This window comes from Lepus europaeus, chromosome 21, assembly GCF_033115175.1.
Source record: "Lepus europaeus isolate LE1 chromosome 21, mLepTim1.pri, whole genome shotgun sequence".
In the NCBI taxonomy this organism is placed as follows: domain Eukaryota; kingdom Metazoa; phylum Chordata; class Mammalia; order Lagomorpha; family Leporidae; genus Lepus; species Lepus europaeus.
The window spans coordinates 8641523-8661827 of NC_084847.1; the positions used below are offsets into that span (position 1 = coordinate 8641523).

At 56.5% G+C, this 20305-nt stretch overlaps 1 protein-coding gene across 2 annotated transcripts in view; it reads right to left on the bottom strand.

The window, feature by feature from the left end:
* Window positions 1-267: 267 nt before the first annotated feature.
* EMP2 (epithelial membrane protein 2) overlaps window positions 268-20305 on the bottom strand; it is a 39060-nt gene continuing 19022 nt past the window's right edge. The window contains exons 2-5 of one of the 2 annotated variants that reach the window (XM_062180350.1): window positions 8275-8407; window positions 7353-7443; window positions 4471-4617; window positions 268-3071 (exon numbers count right to left, since the gene is read on the bottom strand). In XM_062180350.1, coding sequence (XP_062036334.1) covers window positions 2884-3071; window positions 4471-4617; window positions 7353-7443; window positions 8275-8352 — 504 coding nt within the window. In that variant the 5' untranslated portion in view covers window positions 8353-8407 and the 3' untranslated portion in view covers window positions 268-2883. Of the gene's footprint in view, window positions 3072-4470; window positions 4618-7352; window positions 7444-8274; window positions 8411-20305 lie in introns of both variants that reach the window. The other variant, XM_062180351.1, reaches the window with a different exon arrangement.

A 20305-nucleotide genomic window follows, 5' to 3' on the forward strand; every position in this document is an offset into this window, starting at 1 on the left:
AAGTTCACCAAGCACCTTAACCAGCACCCCCAGCGGATCCCCCGTCAGGCTCAGGGCCCTCGCAGCTGCACCGGCTACCCGGCCACGAGGCTGGCCCCGTGGAGCCGGCCTCCTGCAGAGCTGTCCAGCGCCAGGGGCTCACTGTGGCACCCATACAGTCCCCGCTGAGGAGACACAAGAGCACCCTCACCTCCCCCAACAGCGGCATCTGGGCCCTGGACGTCAGCCCTGCGGGGAACATCACAGTCTCTTGCTCTGGGCCGTTGGATTTGAAACTTTATTTCTCATGTACAGTTTCAGATGATACAAAACACAGAACACGGGCGATTTTAAAGGTACATTAAGTACAAAGTCTCTAACGACCCTAAAATCCCGTTTTCTCCCCAACCCAAGACCTCTTGGCCTCTCCCCGGCATTTCCCATCACCTCTGCCTTCCAGCACACAGCTGTCCAGCTGGCTGTGTGCAACCTGTAAGCTATTAGCAAGCTCAGCCCTTACCCACCCCGGGCTTCCCACTACAACACAACTGCCACCCAGGTTAGGGTGTTCACATATTGGGGGGGGGGTCCTCCCAGTTAGGTAACACAGGGCACCCTGGGATGTCAGTCTGTTATGAGCGCCAGGCACTCACGGCAGACCGCGTGGGAGAGGGGGAGGTCCCCGTTTTCCTGAATTCCCGCCCATGCGTGCACACTCACCCCAGCAACACCCAGCAGCGAGACAAGCCGTCTCCCAACTCAGTCCAACAGAGACCCAAGACAATTTTAATGCAAATAACAAAACAAGTTAGTCCATCTCCCTCACACAGCCCCTCGAAGAAAGAATTACAGTACTTGACGAAAATGGCATAGGATGCGCAAACTACGGTTCCTTCAAATAACGTCGGCGTCACAGGTTTGGTCCTGATCGTTGCTTCTGGGATGCGTTGGCTAACTCTGTGGTGCTTGTGGAAGCAGCGCTGACACTAAGCACCAAGTGAGGGCTGATTCGACCCACAGGTGGGGAGGGTGGGTGTTTTCTCCCCAATACCGTCACCTCTTTGCAAATCCACCAGTGACATCGCATGGCGGGAAACCCCAGAGGACGCGGGCACCGAGGCTGGACCACAGCAGCCCTGCTTTCTGTGGGTGACACTGCCCAGTCTGTTCAATCTAAGGTCTTTTCATTGCGAGGACATGCCGGGGCCCGGCGTCTTCCATGAGGCTTGCACAACATCTTGTAAACCCCAGAGGCGAGGCCCCCAGCAAAGCCGAAGGAGGTGGCCTTGGCCCGTGCCACCCTGTCCCGGGCTGGTGGCCTCGCCGTGGGGGGGGGGGGGGGGGCGGTGACCGGACGGAGCAGCTGCAAATGCCGTGGGGGCAGGCCGGCAGCGCGTGGATCGGCAGAGCGGAACATGCAACAGTGCACTGCTATTTGCTGAAAGCCGATGAACAAACCCTGCACTGAAGAGGTGTCTGCGGTGGCCCAGAAACTGCTCAAACCTGACGTCTCCCCGACCTGCTGGAGCTGGGCACGGGCAAACCAGCACTCCACTCAGCACACGGTCAAGTGCACAAACACTTACACAGCAGGATGCCTGCGCCTGCCCCCCTCCACAGCTTCCCGGCACCTGCTCACACTCAACCCCAAGGTTCCCTGTGTGTCCGCTCCCACAAACGGGCTCCAGGAAGGCTGGTTTCTCTCTGTGGTCAGCAGCACCCAGAGCCCCGCTGAGCACACAGAGCCGTGGCCCCATTTGCTCTCGAGACCAGGGGACCCCCTGGGAGCAACACAGATGGGCACCGCCAATCAATGCCACCTTCCACGGGCCAAATGCCCCCGGGGAGCAGTCAGAGCCAGGGCCCGCGGGAGGCGGCTCCCACTCCAGCTCCACGGGCCTCTGTGTGGAACCCTGGGGGTGGGCTGCGCAGCCTCCCTTGAGGTTTGCCATTCGTTTTCCTAACTGGTTTCCTGTTCTAGACTAAGAGCCCCCTGCAGGGAGAGACTGGCTCAAGAGGGTGTCCCCTGCGCCCGTCACACACAGCGATGTATGCCGATGAATGAGAACGCCGGGTGGCTCTGGACACAGGGCAGCGGGAAGGGAAGGGAAGCCAGCCTTGCGAGTGGTGCACCCCGCCTCCCGGGACGCATGGCCTGGGGCTGCGGCTGGGGCCGCCCCCGTGGAAACAGCCCTGGAAAAGGCAGTGGAAATCAAGAGCGGACGCAGGCCAAGGTTGGCCCCGCACAGGCGCGAAGGCTGCTCGCTCAGCCCCCGGGCCGTGTTCCCCCTCTTCAACACCCACTAACCCACACCCAAGGGGCTCGCCCGGCACGCCCATCCCTCAAACGCTGACTCTGCAGGTGTGGGATCCTCGGCGTCTCACACGTGCACTAAGGCTCACAGGTGCAGAGCGCTATACCCGAAACGGGGTGAGCAGGTGAGGTGAGCAGGTGCCGGGGGTGGAGGAGGGGGTTCTGCAGCTCAGCCGCGGCAGGGTCGGGACTACAGGGCTGTCATCCTGGCCTGTCACTCCCCACCGATCAGGTGAGGAGGCACTGGGCCAGAACCCACAGGAAGCACGGCCCCGAGACCCTGCCTTCTCGTCTCCGGCCATGCCCACCGCGGCCTCTTGGGGAAGGAATCCCGGGGCGGGAGCTGGGCTTCAGCATCGCTCACTCCTGCCCTGTTGCGTGGTGGTTTTCGGGTTCACGGGAGTTCTGATTATCAACCTCACAGTCTATTTTTGGATCCTCAAGAATGCAAAAAACTCTTCTCCGGAATTTTTTTTTTTTTTTTTTTTGGCTTTTAAAGGAAACAATATGTTTGCTAGAAAAACCACAAAAAAATACGATTATATACAAAACGGTTATCTGCGCGTGGCTTCGGAGGGCGGGTGGGGGCTCTACTTGCGCTTCCTCAGTATCAGGTACATGAGGCCACTGAGGAAGGTGAAGGCGAAGGCCACCCAGGCCAGGATGTAGGCGTAGCCGTATCTGCCGTCCGCGGTCACGTTGTAGAACTCCGGGTTGCCGCTGTGAACGTCCTGGCGCCGGTCCGTGTAGATGGAGGCCGCGATCATGACGCACAGACCTGCCGGGGACAGAGCCGGGGTTCGAGCAAACCATACCCAGTGGGGCAGCTGAGGACCAGCGGACGCGGGCGGCACCCGTCGGCGATCGTTCGCGTCCAAGCGACAGTGGACGTCTGGTGGCCCAATACTGCCGTCTACCCTGTTGCTTCTCCGGTTCCCCGTCTTGCTGGCTGAACCCAGCCTGGTTCGGGCAGCCAGAGCACGAGGCACAGTTTGTCTGTGCCAGGCATCGCAAGCTTGGTGCCAAAAGGGCCAGATGGTAAATAATTTAGGCTTTATGGGCCACAGTCGCAACAGCAGCAGATGGGAGTGGCTTTGTTCCAGTAACAGCGTGTTTACGAAAACATCCGGCAGGCCGGACGCGGCTCACCGGCCACAGTTTGCCAACCCTATCTACTTGTTAGAGTTTATGAATCGACCGGTGTCCCCAACTCCGTCCCCACAGAATCTTTCCATGAAAAACATTACTCCCTGAAAAGACAAGGAGGAAAGGAAGAAAAAGCACTGCTTTATGGCTGGGCTTTCCCTTGCTTGTGGAGGCTGTCAGGTCAGGATGGGATGTCCGGAGCTGCAGCAGCCTATTTGGAGCCACGAGGGGGGCGTCACAGGCTCTCCGAAGACGACAGAATAGGCGGATGTGAAGAGTGGCAGTGCCTGATGCTGAGGAGCTGCCAAACCAGCTCTGGCACCTTCCCCCTCCAGGCTACGTTTATGTAAAAAGTGGAACATCCTTAACCGGAATCTCTCTTCCTGGCAGCCAGGAGCACCCAGTGAAACACCTGCTACGCCAGGGTGATGGGGCTCAGCCCCCCAACTCTCCTCTGGGGACCCATCCCTCTCAGCCACACAGTTTGGGCGGACGACCCGAGGCTCTCTGTGCATCGTCCTCTCTGTCCGACACCAGCCTGGGGACCGGGGGTCGTCCACCTGTGTATTCCCAGCAGCCTGCCCAGGCCCCGCCCAGGTGGGCACTGCTGTCACCAACCAGCCTAAGACCCACTGACAACTTCCTACCAGCTCAGGACAGAGATCTCAGAGCCTCTGCCATGGCTACAAGCCCGCCGCGGGCTCCCTGGCCCACCTCCCACACAGCCCTCACACACACCTGCCCCACTGGCCGGCTCTCGGTCCCCCCGCCCCAGACCCGGGGCCAGGCGGTTCCCCTGCCGGGCGCACTGTGGCCTCTCTGCATTGCAGGCAGCAACTCCTCCTCCAGTCGCAGACCCCAGCGCAGGCTCATGCCCTCGGGGTGTCCTTCCTGTCCCCCTACCGAAACGCAAACTCCCCAAAATAAACCTTGCCTCCCCCTCTCCCTCCCACCGACCGCCCTCCTCCTGGCTCCCCGGCCGGGGTGGCGGGGAGGGGGTGCTTGCCCGGGACGCCCCCCACTTCACTCACACGACATGAGCTGGATGATGGAGGTCAAGACAAACCTCTCCCCTTGCCGGAGGCGGAAGAGCTGGAGCAGGAAGACGAGGAAGGAGACGCAGCAGAGGGTGGTGGACAGGATCATGCTGGCCTGCACGGCCTGCAGCGTGGAGAACTCTGCGGGCAGAGGGCGGGCGCGGGGCTGAGGACGGCACCGGGGCCAGCAGGGCCTCCTGCGCACCCGACAGCCCTGAGCAGGGACAGCAGGAGGCGACCGGGCTGTCGTCTGCGCAGTCCGAGCCGGAGGGTGGCCTGGGGCCCTCCCCCCCCGCCCCGTCCCCCTAGCACCCACCTGTGCACTCGCCCCATCCTCCTCAATGCCCTTATCTGGGAGAGGCAGCAGGAAGAGGCTGCTCCCGCTCTGGGTCACGGGCCCACATGGGTGGTCAGGGACAGGGGGGCTCCCAAGGACAAACGCCCGGGTTCCCACCTGGCTGATTCGGAATCAAGAGGTCTGGAGGCACCCTTGGGGCCTGGCGCGCCTGCAGCCCAGGCACTTTCTGAGGGTACTCTGCCAGCTCCATAGTCCCCGGGGAGTGGCAGAGGGGGCCTGGGTGGTGGCCACGCAGGAAGAGAAGGGGGGGGGGGTGCCTTGCTTTTCAGACCGGCCCTAAGAGGGGGGCTGTGAGGGGCTGGGGAGATTCCAGTGGAGAAGGGACAAGGTTGCAGGCGGGGGCACCAGCGTGGGAAAGGGCACGGCTGAAGCTCCGTGCTGGCTGTGTAGACACGGACGCGTGCACACAGACGGGAGCCCGCTGTGTGGGTGGGTACGGTCTCTAACCTGTCCTAGGCGCCGCTAAGACTCCCGCCTCATTGGCTGGGATGGGGGAGTGGACTCACCTGTGTTTCGGGGGTGTGAGCAGGGAGGGGTCCCCGTGTGAGACTTGGATATTCCCTCCAGGACGCAGCTGAGACAGGGGCTGGGGGCTGTGCCCAGGTTGCCCAGGAAATCTAAGAACTTTTTTTTTTTTTTTTTAATTTTTGCAATCTTGTAGGTTTGTGTGAAACTGGCTGGCAAGAGCCTAACTGGTAGGTACTCAAAGAAATGTAGAGAGCAGCGGATCCCAGATCCCGGAGAGATCCCAGAACCCGGAGAGCATCTCGCGGTGGGAGGGAGAGGCCAGGCCGCGCCCCTCCCCCGGCACACTGTTTCTCCCAGAACAGGCGGAAGCAAACGGCAGGCCGGAGTCAGAAGTGGCGAGAACCGCGGGAAAAGGGGCCCGAGGCCCATGGCCGGGGTGCTGCGGGCGGTCTCTGTCTCGCTGTGGTTGGGGTTCCCCGGGAGGGGGTACGTGCAGTGGTCAGATGCACTGTACGTGAGCCTTAAGAAGGGTGCATGTCCTTGTCTGTGAATCATCGTGCCCCCCCGCCCCCGAGATCGCAAAGCCCAGGGACTCCCCCAGGCTGTAACCTCTGCTCGGAGCGGTCCTCCCCCTCTTCAGCCAGCACGCAAAAATGCAGATTCCTGAGCCCCGGCCCCCGAGAATCTGCTACCCCTGCTGTGTGGTGGGCACTGGGAATATGGACCTTTACCAAGGACCCCAGTAACCCGTGTGATGGGGCCCACGTGGAAAACATGGCTTTTGGGGGGGAGGAAGAGCATGGGTTTTTACAATGGGGTTTCCCAAAGTTGGAGGTGGGTGCAGAAGGAGCCCTTGGCGGCCCAGGAAGCGCATACATGGAAACCCGGGAGACGTGGAAGAGGAGACGCTCGCCCCCTGCTCTCTTCCCAGGGCTCAGGGACCCCGCGCTGGAGGCCTCCACACTCGCACTTTGAACCACCTGCTAGGGTCAGGGTACAGGGCGGCTCCCTGGCCTTGGTGGATGTGGACAGCAGCTTACGTGGGCCTGGGGACTTCAGGGGGGCTGTGCACGTGGCCAGACCAAGATAACATCACCGCGTTTCAGTCTAGGATTTTTTTTTTAAAGTGTCGTCCCATGGTGAGGGGTGCCAGTTTGTCACGGATGGGAGAGCAAAGGTGCCCTTTGAAAGAGCGTGAAGCGAGGCAAAGGTGAGCTGTGTCACCGCGGGAGCCGGACAACATGAGCGGGAAAAGCCCAGGCCACAGTGTCCCCAGCTTTGGGGACCACGGGGTCCCTTGTCAGAGTCCTCTTTGTTGCTGGGTCTTGGGTTTTGATTTTTCTTTTGCTAACAGCTCTTTAACAGCTCTATTGGCTGAACTGAGCCAATAGAAGGCCGGCCCCTGTTTTAAAGAGAAATACAAGTAAATAAACCCCACACTGGGGGTACGAAATCCGGGGCGCGGTGAGCCCTCCCACGGGCCACATTGCAGGGACTGGCGGGGCGTGGGGCAGGGTGGCCCTGGGGTCAGCTCGACAGACAAACAGCCCCGGGGAGGCAGCGCTCCCTGTGTTTCTGTGTTTACAAAGTCCAGAGGCGGCACGGCAGGGGCACGGTCACCACCCCCACCCCACAGCCAAGGACCCCGAGGCTCCCAGGGTGTCAGTGACCCGCCCCAGGTGAGGCCACACAGTTCCGAGGAGCAGAAGCCAGCTCTGGGCTTTCAGCCACCATCGGCTGCTGAGACCGGGAACATAAATGGCCGTCTCTGAGCCTAGCAGAGGCCCGGCGTGGATACAAGAGGAGGAGACCGTGCTGGACGGGTACGGAAGCTGGAGACAGGCTCAGTAACACAAGGGACGAGAGCCGACCCAGCCGAAGCCGGCGGCTCCGCCCAGCGCTGCACCTGCCCCGGGAGGCGTGGCACACACTCAGCCTGGGTACCCGGAGACAGGGAGGTGTGTGTGGGCCCAAGAACCCCAGCGCCTCCCTCTGGCTCCTCCTCTCCCACTCCACGTTCTTCCCCCTGCCTTCATTCCTTCACACTCACCCTGGAAGGTGTCACCGATTTCTGTACAATTTGTGTTGTTGAGGCAAATTCTCCAGACGTCTGCAACAAACTCCTCTCCGACCCACCAGGCCTGTAGCAGGAGATGAAACAGGGGTGGGCGACAGGTTGATGACGCCAACACCGGCAGTGAGCACGGACGGGGCTCCGGCTTCTCAAACGGCAGGGGCCCCCTGGGGATCACTTGGGGAGGGGGACCTGGCAGGGGCTCCCTGGGGATCACTTGGGGAGGGGGACCCAAGGCAGGGTCTGACACAGAAAGCGGGGCGGTGGCGCTGTCCTCGGAGAGCCTGGGAGACGGGAGACTCGAGCCACAGGAGCTACAGGGGCGACGTAACGGGTCTACAAAGGATGCTGGATGATACCCTCCTGCCCTCAGACACTGGAGAACCACATTCCGCCACAGGGGAATACGGAGGCTGTGGAGAGTCGCAAGCGTGGGTTCTCTGGGTCCCCCGAGATGGGTCACCCGAGGGATGCAGGATGGTGAGGCTGCTCCCCACAGGGCACTGGGCGATGTCCTAACACAGTCTTGGCTGTGCTCACAATAGGAATGACCAGGGGCGTCGCTACGTGAACACCCTGCAATGCCCAGGGCAGCAAGGGGTGACGCAGGCCGCAGTGACAGCAGCCAGAGGCCGGGAAGGAGAAGTGGATCCCACAGCATCCTCCCGGCATTCCCTACGCCAGGCTCTGCAGGAGGAGCGGAAATGGAGGCCAAGGTCCCTGCCCTCCACACCTGACGGGGGCTGCTCCAGGAGCCCCGCCCTGAAGCCGGGGTGGGGGATGCCGTGGGAGGGAGGATGCCCCCAAACTGCGGTCACCCAGGCGGCATTCTCCATCCCGCTTCCACAGACTTTGGGGCCCAGGGGCTGGGAGACGGCGCCTGGGAAAAGGGACTCACATTGTCAATGGTGGCGATGAACAGCAAGGCCGCGGAGACGATGTGGAAGAAAATGATGAAGACGAGAAGCACCAGCATGTTGGCGAGGCAGGGTGGGCCAAGGGGTCACCGGCAAAGCCCAGGGACAGATGTGCTGCTGCCGCAGAGGGTCAGAGCGAGGCATCCAGACGTGGCCATGAAAGCACAAAACGAAAATGGAAGATCAGCCGCGCTGAACGAGGTCCTGGAACCTCAAAACCAACGCCCATCGTCCCTTGCCTGGAGACACGTGTGGCCCGGGGACCACTCCTTGATGGATCCAGACGCCACACACTCCTTGTGGAGGAGGAGGGTGCGGGCCAGCCGGAACCCCTAATTCACAGAAGCACCAGGCCAGGAGGGAGCGGCGTGTGTGTGCCAGCAGCTGCTCCGGACCCCCACGCCCAGGAGCCCACTGTCAGGGCTTCTGATCAGAGGCCCTGTTTTGTAACAAAGCAAAAGTACCCATGATTCAAAAATATTTCCCAATGACCTGACCATTCACCAAATTAACTCCCAACACCCCTTCTCTCTCTCTCTCTCTCTCTCTCTCTCTCTGATTTATGGATTTATTTGAAAGTCAGAGTTACAGAGGATAAGGGACAGAGAGATCTTCCATCCATCCATCTATGGTTCACTCCCCCAGTGGCCACAAAGGCCAGGGCTGAGCCAGGCTGAAGCTAGGAGCCAGGAGCTGCATCCAGGTCTCCCACATGGGTGGCAGGGGCCCAGGGACTCAGGCCATCCTCTGCTGCTTTTCCCAGGCCGTTAGCAGGAGCTGGATCAGAAGTGGAGCAGCTGAGACACGAACCAGCACCCACATGGGACCTCAGCATCTAGGGCAGCAGCCTTTCCCACTCCGCCACAACGCTGGCCCCCAAACAACCCTCCTCTTAACGTCTACTCTGTCCTCTGTCGAGTACCCAACCTCAAGTATTTCACAATGGTAACGGAAATGGGTCAACACAGCTGTCATTTCATTTTCTTCTCTGAGATCACACAGCAAGACTACATTTCCCAGACTCCCTTGCAGCTAGGTTGGGCCTTGTGACTAATTCTGGCCAATGGGCCGCGACCCCATGGGCATGTGTCATTCCTGGGCTGAAGCAGAGGAGCAAGTGTGGAGTCTCTATGCTCCCCCTCCCTAATGAAGAAGCTGAGGATGGCGCAGCCCCTGTTTGCGGACACTTCACACCTTTGACAGATACTGCGATTGAGGAATGCGCCTTGGGATGTTAAACTTCTAAGATTTCAGCATAGCTCCTCCCTTCCCCCTCCCCATAAGGCGATATGAATAATCTACAACAGGAAGTGACTGCCACTGAAATGGAAAATTTTGCAAAAGAACCACAGTTGTATCAAGCTGATGAAAGAGACACTGGAAAACCACTCAAACTACCCCAAATGCACGGACACATGAGGACTTGTCTGCGATGGGGGACTTCACCATAAAATAGGCAAAAAATAAACACAGGTGAGGGGAAAAGGAATAAAAAAGTCACACTTGGGAAAGTGGGTGACGTCTCTGAACATGTTTACGAACATGACCTCATCTTGCTCAACCAAAAATTGTCACCAATGATGTCACATCAAACTCTCTGGTTGGAAGAAGTACAACCCCCTAAAATCAACACCTGGTTCATTCTTCTCTCACTCCAATAACCCACGACCAGGCACTACAACATTTTGTAGAAAATAAAATTGGCTGGCGCCACGGCTCAATAGGCTAGTCCTCCACCTGCGGCACCGGCACACCAGGTTCTAGTCCCGGTTGGGGCGCCGGATTCTATCCCGGTTGCCCCTCTTCCAGGCCAGCTCTCTGCTGTGGCCAGGGAGTGCAGTGGAGGATGGCCCAAGTCCTTGGGCCCTGCACCCCATGGGAGACCAGGAGAAGCACCTGGCTCCTGGCTTTGGATCAGCGCAGTGCGCCGGCCGCAGTGCACCAGCCACAGCGGGCATTGGAGGGTGAACCAACGGCAAAGGAAGACCTTTCTCTCTGTCTCTTTCTCTCTCTCTCACTGTCCTCTCTGCCTGTCAAAAAAAAAAAAAAAAAGGAAATTAAAAAGTGAAGCTAACACTTTTTAAAATGCAGCCCAAATCAGAACCTATTTTGACTTTGATGAAATGTTAGCTCATTTTACAAGATACACACTCACACACACACATGCATAATCTTCTGAACCACTTGAAAATAAGTTGCCTTTTTACGTCTGAATATTTTCGTGTTTATTTCTGAGACACAAGGACATTTCCCTCCATAGCTGCAGTGTGACGATCAGGATTAAGGAAGCTAACGGGGGGGGGGGGGGGGGGGGGCGGCGCTGCTGCCGCATCCCCAGTACGGACTCACTTCCCTGTTGGCCCAGCAACGCCCCCTGCTGCTCTTTCTGTGACCCAGGGTCCCACCCGAGATGCTGCTTGGCACTTGTCGTCATTTCTCCTCAGTCTCCTCTCATCCGAGATGGTTCTGCAGCCTTTATTTTGCTTTTCACGACACTGATATTATAAGAGTATTAAGCATTTATTTTATGGACCATCCCCCAAGCTTGTTCTTGATGGCCCCTAATGACTGTTCCGGTTATGGTTTGTTGCCGGGGAGCGGGGGCAGGAGGCTTGCACACACATGTCCTCAGCGCACCCCACCAGGAGGCGCAGGGTGGCAGACTGTCCCACTACTGGTGGTGCCAGCTTTGACCATCTCGGTATGTCTGCCAGATTCTGTCAGTGTACATTTTCCCTTTGCAATTAAAAAGTAATTTGTGGGAGAGCTTTTTTTAAAAAAATTATTTATCTGAAAATCAGAGTTAGAGGGAAATAGAGACCTTCTAATTACAAATGAATCTTAATAAAGAATGGGATGGGAGAGGGAGCAGGAGATGGGATGGTTTGTGGGTGGGAGGGTGGTTATGGGGGAAGAACCGCTATAATCCAAAAGTTGTACTTTTGAAATTTATATTTATTAAATAAAAGTTTTCTATTAAAAAAAAAAGAGAGAAAGAGGGATCTTCCATCTGCTGTTTCACTCCTGAGATGGGCATAACGGCCAGAGGCTAGGCCAGGCTGAAGCCAGGAGACAGGAGCTTCATCCAAGTCTCCCCCATGGGTGCAGGGGCCCAAGAACGTGGGCCATCTTCTGCTGCTCTCCCAGGCACATTAACAGGGAGCTGGATCAGAAGTGGAGCAGCTGGGACTTGAACCGGCACTCATATGTGATGCCGGAGTCATAGGTGGTGATTTTACCCACTAAGCCATGGTGCTGGCCTTGGAAGAGTTTTTAAATTAGGGTGAAATGCACTTAACATAAGATTTATATGGGGCCGGCGCTGTGGCGTAGCAGGTCAAGTCATCACCTACAGTGCCAGTATCCCATATGGCCGCCAGTTTAAGTTTTGGCTGCGCCACTTCCAATCCAGCTCTTGGCTACAGCCTGGGGAAGCAGTGGAAGATAGCCCAGGTCCTTGGGCCCCTGCACCCAAATGGGAGACCCATAAGAAGCTCCTGGTTCCTGGCTTCGGATCAGCACAGCTTCGGCTGTTGTTGCCAATTGGGGAGTGAAGCAGCAGATGGAAAACCTCTCTCTCTTTTTCTCTCTCTGGCTCTGCCTCTCTTTAACTCTGCCTTTCAAATAAAAATAAAAAATAAAAAAACCTCAATGCCCACAAAGCAATCACTCCCTGTGCTCTCCTCCCCCAGTCCCTGGATCCGCTAACCTGTTTCTGCCTGTGTGCACCTGCCTACCGCAGACCTAGCTCAGAAACGGAAGCACACAACATACTTTCGTGTCTGCCTAACCCCCGGTGGCATCATGTTGTCGGTTGGCCCGTGTTGTGCAGCCTGCATGAGGAGAGATTCCATGCTCACTGACATTTCTGAAACAGAATCACGTGGACTAGGCCTGTTGGGCACCAGCTCTCCTTTCTTCTAGCAGGCACGCACCGTGCAGACACAGCCCCTGTCTCCCTCAGTCCTACTCTCCAACCACACTCCCTGTCCCTCCATTAACCTCTCAGGAGACTGAAGCTCACGGCTGCACACGGGAGCCCTCCTTGCCTCCCAGGACTCAACAGTACGATGAGAACTCAGCCTGGGAGGTCCCGGCTGCAACTCTGGGCATCACCACTTGGAAGAACCCAGTGAGCCAGCTCGGAGATTCCTTCAATTCTTTCAATAAAGGACAAATCCCCCTTTGTTTGAGCCTGCGTCATTCTTCGTTGCCATCAAATAGTTGCATTTCTGATCCCAGCAAAAGTGCTCATGGACCAGGCGGAATGCCACGCCACTTGAACATCAGCTGGAGCTCCAACGTGCCAACTTCTGTAGGCCGTGAACTCCAGGGGACAATGGCTCCATATACCGGCCAGCTCAGATGACACAAATGCATACGAACATTAACTGAAACCTTTTAGAAAAGCAGAAAACGGGCTTTCACCCATTCTCTCCCAGTGTGTGAAATTCAGCTCTTAGGAGGCATGGATGGTGCATTAAGTAACACTGAACTGCATAGTAAAAAGCCCCATTCCAGTCCTTCCGAGTCCATGGGGAAAATACATAGACTGGCACTAGTGTGGCTCTAACATTTGCCATATTTTTTTAACAGAAAAATCAGAGCTTTGGTTTGGTGATAGTTTGCGGCTAGAATTTAATGATGCTAGTTTGAGTTTATTAAATTTATTATCAAAGCTCTTTCTTTTTATAAGACAATACCATTTATAGCAGTGACATAAAGTATCCTTTAAAAACAAATGTTTTGCAGATTTATAGGGGGGCTGTTTAAGGAAAACATTATGTAAACAAATGGAGTTGGGCCTCAGTGTTAGCTAGTTCATATTTATTTATTTATTTCAAAGAATTACAGAGAGGGAGAAACAGAGAGAGAGAGAGAGAGAGAGAGAGAGAGAGAGAGAGAGACCTTCCATCTGCTGGTTCACTCCCCAGATGGCCACAAAGCCAGGAGGTTCTTCTGGGTCTCCTACATGGTTGGAAGGGGCCCTTGGGCTATCTTCTGTGCTTTTCCAGGCCATTAGCAGAGAGCTGGATCAGCTGTGGAGCAGCTGGGGGCCAGCGGGTTAAAGCCCCAGTCTGCAGCACCGCCATCCCACATGGACACTGGTTTGAGTTGCTCCACTTCCAATCTAGCTCCTTCCTAATGCACCTCAGAAAGCAGAGGACGAGCCAAGTTGTTGGGCCTCTGCACCCAGTTGGGAGATCTGGAAGAAGCCCCTGGCTCCTGGCTTCACATCAGCTCAGCTCCAGCTGTTGCAGCCATTTGGAGAGTGAACCAGTGGATGGAAGACCTCTCTCTCTCTCTCTCTCTCTCTCTCTCTCTCTCTCTCTCTCTCTCTTTCTCTCTCTCTCTCTCTCACGCTGTCTTTCAAATAAAATAAATCTTTAAAAAAAAAAAAAAAAAGGAAGTGGAGCAGTTGGAACTCCAACCAGCACCCATATGGGACACCAGCACTGCAGGCCGCAGCCTTACCCCCGCGCCACAGCACCACCCTGAGAATCATTCCGAAGTGTTCGCTTGAACCCCTGAGAATTTCAGTTGCAGATTTCAGATACTGGGAACCGTCTCCTGCAGAGAAAGGGGTCGAGTACTGTCTGCGGGCTGGCATAAGAGAAAGGTCGGGTGCTCTTCAAGCGTGGCTGGGGATGGTTTGACCCACTTGGCCCCCAGGAAATTCAGGAATAGAGCAGTGAATGTCACCTACTTAGTACCCTCCCAGGACAACACCCAGAACTCAGACCCCCGGTAATAAACAAAAGGGGGGACTCAATGAAAGAACTTGCGCCCAGGCCATCGCTGGTGACGTCACCAGATTTGGGAAGAAAGCATTCAGCAGCAGGGCCCTTTACTCCTGCATTCTATTCCAAAATAATTCTCCCTTCTAACCTGTCTCCGTTTCCCATGCACCCTGTTAGGGCGGAACTCTTACTCCCCACTCCTCTTGTTTCCGTGAGGAAACGCTACACCAGCATAACACTTCCGGCCTCGTGCCCCGCCCCTCACTCACTCCTTCTCTCCTGATTGGAGGGAACACCGCCTGTCCGCTCTCCAGATTGGTGGAGCTCCTCCATCGCCACGGTGCTGCGCTCTGCCCTTCCTCCAGCGGGGTTTGTGACGTCAACCCCATCCTCTAAGCAAGGTTTTCTCAAATAGTAGCGTCCTACAGAGATCGCTCTTTCCCAGGGCGCCCGATTCCGGCTCCAGCCTTCAATGGCTGCCGGTGTTCCTGTGGATGGCCATGCGGGTGCTTGCAGACTGCTGCCCCAAACCACACTGCCCACGAAACCCTTGCACTTCCCTGCCCATCGGCATTAATATCTCTGAATCGCAAATTCCTAGAGGTGGAGGTGCCGAGCCAAAAAAATGTGCCTTCAGTTGAACTTACCTGTCATTTTATTTTAATACATTGCAAAGTGCACTGGGCACTGTGAGTGCTGTGTCGACCTTGACCTTCAGAGTTCATCAAGAATACGTGATGTGGAGGAGCCTAGAGGCCACACCTCCAACTTCTGAGCACCCCTTGTTCCTCCCAGAAGTGTAACACTGACCTCTCCCGGCCAGGCTCGGCCATCCAAGGGCTGTCCACAGCGGGGACGCTCCTCTGCACTCCTGCCTCCTCTGAGGACCCAAGAAGGCCTCCTTGGGATGCTGGTTGCAGGCCGGCCCGCTGGACCAGGCTGGCGTCAGACTGCCTGCCATTCATACCACCTTATTTTCCCTTCAAAAAATGTAATACTGGGAGCCAGCGCTGTGGCACAGAGGGCAAAGCCACCACCTGCAGTGCCGGCATCCCATATGGGTGCTGGTTCGAGTCCCGGCTGCTCCACTTCCAACCCAGCTCTTTGCTAGGGCCTGGGAAAGCAGAAGATGGCCCAGTCCTTGGGCCCCTGCACCCATGTGGGAGACCCGGAAGAAGCTCCTGGCTTCTGGCTTTGGATCGGCACAGCTCCAGCCATTGCAACCCTCTGGGGAGTGAATCAGCTGATGGAAGACTTCTCTCTCTTTCTCTCTCTCTCTCTAACTTTGCCTTTCAAATAAATAAATGATTAAAAAAAAAAAAGTAATACTGACCACGGATCTGTCTTCCCCACTTCCGTTGCTGCAGACTGATCACGTCTCAGTTTCCATGGACTGTTCCCCAGGTGCAGTCTCTCCCTCCACTGCAGTGGGGTCTCTCCCATCACCTAGCTCTCAGCTCAAACAACCCATCCCCAAAGACAAATCCCCAGCCCCTGGACGCACAGGAGCCGCGCCTCCTCCGGCACGCTTGGTCCCAGGCCCTGGGGTTCTTTTCTTCGGGCACCTGCACTTTCTGATCACATCTTACTTGCTCACTTGCTGACCCTCTGTCTCCCTCTGTTCCCTGCTGTGCCCACTGCTTGGAAAGCTGTCATTCTGCAGTTCTACAAACGAAGAGCTGAGCAGGCCACTGGAAACTCAAAGCCCCGATTGTCCAGAGACAGAAAGTGAGGCCAAGAGGGCCAAGACTCGCCCTGATCCCACAGCAAGGCAGGAACGAGGCCGGGACCAGACTGGGGAATCCTGAACCCTACTCGGCTGCCCTTTCGGCCTCCATGGGCGGTCCCTTGGGATGCCTGTGACAACCGCTGGGTGCTCCACAGTCACTTCCCAAAGGCCTCTGTCACCGAGAAGCAAAATATTCTCTGTGTTGTTTCTGCTTCTGCAACTTCTTCAGGGGCTGAGCAAACATGCAAGAACTTCGGGGGCAGGCATTCGGCCTAGCAGTGAGCATGCCAGCACCACACCGGAGCGTCTAGGCTCAATTTCTGGCTCCAGCTTCCTGCTGGTGTGGCCCCCGAGAGGCAGCAGGTGACAGCTCCAAGTAGCTGTGTCCCTGCCACCCACCTGGGAGACCTGGACTGAACTCCTAACTCCCCGCTGTGGCCCAGCCCAGTCCCAGCCTTTGCAGGCAGTTACAGGGTGAACCAGTAGATGGCAGCTCTCCCAGGTTCTGCCTCTCAAAATGTACGGGGCCAGGATTGTGGGGCAGCAGACTAAGCTACCACCTGTGACACTGGCATCCTCTATGGGCGACAGTTCCTGTCCCAGCCACTCCTCTTCTGATCCAGCTCCCTGCTGATGCACCTAGGAAAGCAGCGGAGGATGGCCCAGGTGCTTGGGAAACTGCCACCTGTGTAGGAGATCCCAATGGAGTTCTAGGCTCCTGGCTTTGGCCTGGCTCAGTCCTGGCTATTGTAGCCATCTGGGAAGTGAACCAGTGAATAGAGATCTCTCGCTCTCTCTCCATAACTCTGCCTTTCAGATAAATAAATCTTTTTTAAAAAAATAAATGAAATAAAATTTAAACATTATCTTGAGTTGGGGTTTTACCTGCTTAGAGGTGAGCTTTTCTTTTTTTAAAAGATCCATTTATTTGAAAGACAAAGTTAGAGACAGACAGAAAGAGAGAGAGAGAGAGAGAGAGAGAGAGGTCTTCCATCTGCTGGTTCACTCCCCAAATGGTCACAACAGCCGGAGCTGCGCCAATCTGAAGCCAGGAGCTTCCTCCAGGTCTCCCACATGGGTGCAGAAGCCCAAGCACTTGGGCCATCATCTACTGCTTTCCCAGGCTGGATTGGAAGAGGAGCAGCCGGGACTTGAACCGGCGCCCATGTGGGAGCCAGCGCTGGTGGTGGAGGATTAACCCACTGCGCCACAGCACTGGCCACCATCAGCTTTCACATTTCAGCTGCCTCCCCTCTACGTCTCCATAGTCCCGAACAACACTCATGCATTTCTGCTTCCCAATTAACTTACCAGCTCCCTGCTTTGGGAGGGGTTTCTCTTTCTCCCCCGTTTGCCGCCACCTCCCTCCCGGCCTCATCGCCATCCCGTGTCTGCTTAGAGCAGCCACTGCTGTTGATACGGCTGCCACGCCCACATGGAGCCCACAGACCAGTGTACGGGAACCGTAGTTTTTCTCTTGACAAACTCTGATTTCCCCTGGCGTTCCAGTTGCCTGCTTCCCTTTCTTCCTCCTCTCTCCGTGCTGGAGTCCGGAGCCAGAGGCAGGAGTCAAACCCAGACAGCGTGATGTGGGTGGGGGGCAGGCATCTGGACCCCCCGGCTGACTGCCTGCCCCTCCTGCGTGTCTCCCCTAGCAGTGAGCTGCATGGCTACGCTGAAGCAGTGCTGTCCTTGGGGCACTCGGCCTCCCTCCCCGCCTCCTTCTACCTTTTCCTCCTTCAGCTTTGCTCCCCGGGGCTCCATCTACGTCCCACGTTCCTTCAGTTCTTCCCCGTTTTTTTTTTTTTTTTTTTTTTTTAATCATTCTGAGTTTGTGCTGCATTAGCACAGCTGTGAAGCAAATGCATGGTTTTGTTTTCAGGCTCATGGTTGGAGTCGCCCTCCGCTGCCCATCCTCCAGCCAGTCCCTCTCCCGACACTGCCAGCCCTGCTCTCTGCCATGCGCATGCGCGGCCTCAGCAGCTGCTGCGGTCACCGGACATGCAGGAAAAGCCACGCACACGCACGTGGGACATTCTGCAGGCAAGACCCGCACACGCACTGCAAAGTGTGCTCAGGGCGCAGGGTGCTGCGTAACTCCCAGAGGGAGGAGAGAAAGCCGGGCTCTGAGGATGGAGATGGGGCGGGGCGGGGGGGGGGGCACCCTCGGGAAAACGATGCACGGGGCTGGGTCTGCACAGCAACCTAGCAAGGGAACAGGGCAGGGAATCAGAAGCCGAGGCCCCCAGGGCTTCAGGTGATTCAGCAGGGTTTGCTGAGCTGGGAGTCCAAGTCCAAGCCCAGACAATTTCTCTGCTACCTTGTTTCTTAGTCACATGATCAGACCCAATAGTGAGCACACAGCCGTCAAGTAAGAACCAGGCTGCGTCCTGTCACCTTTGTATCCCTTCCCTTTGCCTGTGTTCCCTCGGGCTGTGCACCGGGCGGGAGGGGTGTGTGGCACCTGCCTGGCAGCTAATGCTTGCAGGTGATGGGGCTAATTGAGAACCACACTTAAGTCTTTGCACTAAAAATAGGGTTTCCTGCATTTAAAAAATTTTTTAATTTGGAAGGCAGGCAGACACACACACACACACACAGACACACACACACGGTGCTCCACCTGCTGATTCACTCCTCCAGTGCCCCCATCGGCTGGCTGGCCAGGTTCAAAGTCAAGTGCTAGGAATTCAGCCCAGGTCTCCCTCTCAGGTGGCAGGATCTCAATTACTTATCTACGCAGGTCTGCATTAGCCGACACCGGGAGTCATGAGCTGGCACCAGGAATCAAACCCAGGCACTCTGGGTCATGGGCGTCTTAACCCCCAGGCTACAGATCCGCCCCCGTTCTGGGGGCCAAGCAGCAGCACTTGCTGTGTTTATTAATCGGCTTCGAGACTGGATGGACCAGGGAGCTGTTGTCTGATCACTGATCGGATTCACTCAGACGGCGCGGAAGGCACTCAGCACCGCTTTGTAAACTTGTCACAACGCTCCCCTTCCCATCACACACTTGGGCAGGTCCCACAGTGCACTGCTGGGCGCCCCCACCTCGGCTCAGGTGCACTGCAGGCACCGGGGCAAAGGGTCTTCAGACCAGAGACCTAAACACGCACTGCTCCATGAAACACCAATAGAATCACGTATGTTACAAGAGACCTAAGATCTTTTGAGGAAAAAGAGTCCATTATCAAGGTAAGAGAAGCAGCAAACAGGCATTGTGGCCTGTGCAGTGCATTGTGGCCTGGGCATCAGAAGTGGACAGAAGACAGCCAGGGAGAGGAGGAGGAAGAGGGAGGAGGGGGCGAGGCCTGGAAGTGTAGGTGCGGCTGAGGGAACTCTGTGCACAGGATGGGACATTCAGGCTCCTGTGAATTTCAAGTCCTAAGGCTTGACAGGAGGCAAGGTCGTGACAGGGGCATCCACCCTGACTTCAAGTGGCAAACAGGGACACCACAATTGACACCAACGCCGTCTACTATGAAGCCGTGCCGTCCTGCTGCGTCTTAGACGACTCTTTGCTTACACGTGTGTGTGTGTGTACATGTATGTGTACCTATGTGTAGGTGCATTCGTGTCCGTGTGTATGTGCATTACACATCCAGCCCAAGGTGTACCACATGCACAAGTCCTGCACGTGACACAGTGCACTCCTGCCCCAAGAAGCAACGTTTGCTTTGTCACCAATGGTGTCTCGCGGGTGAACAGAAGGCCTTGGGACCGCCCACAGGCAGCTTAGGGTCCCCTGCCATCCTCTCCTTCAAAAAACCACAGATCTTGAGGAGGTTGGTGCTGTGGCGTAGTAGGCTAAGCCTCCACCTGCAGTGCCGGCATCCCACATGGACACCAGTTCGTGTCCTGGCTGCTCCTCTTCCATCCAGCTCTCTACTATGGCCTGGGAAAGCAGTAGAAGATGACCCAGGTCCTTGGGCCCCTGCACCTGCATGGGAGACCAGGAAGAAGCTCCTGGTTCCTAGCTTCAGATCAGCCCAGCTCTGGCCATTGCAGCCAATTGGGGAGTGAACCAACAGACAGAGCTTTCTCTCTAGCTCTCCTTCTCTCTGTAACTCTGTCACTCAAATAAATAAATAAAATCTTTAAAAACAAAAAAACCCAGATCTCCTTGCAGGAGCCCAGCCCCTATTGTTGCTGCCAAGAGGAAGCCGCTTTGGCACCGGCTCCATTCAGGGCTGGCCAGCTCCCGCGCTGCTAAGCTGACCACTTGCTCCGCCCAGTTCTGTTCCCACCCTCGGGAGCTCTTCCTACAATTGCAACCACAGCTCAGGCCGTGCCCGAGCCTCTTCCCAGAATTACAGGCACAGAGACCATCCCAAGGTGTGGAGCTTTCTCAGACTAACTCAAGATGTTTGGAGCCAGGAGGTCTGACCCGTCCCCCAAGCAAAAGTGTTGCACCCACAGCTCTGCCCCAGAGGCCAGGAGGCTGTGGCGATGTCCCCCAGGGCAGGCCTGGCTGGTGACAGCAGCCCGGGCCACACTGCCAGGGGATGCTGGTGGATCAATCCAGGGCTGGCCGGAAACCTT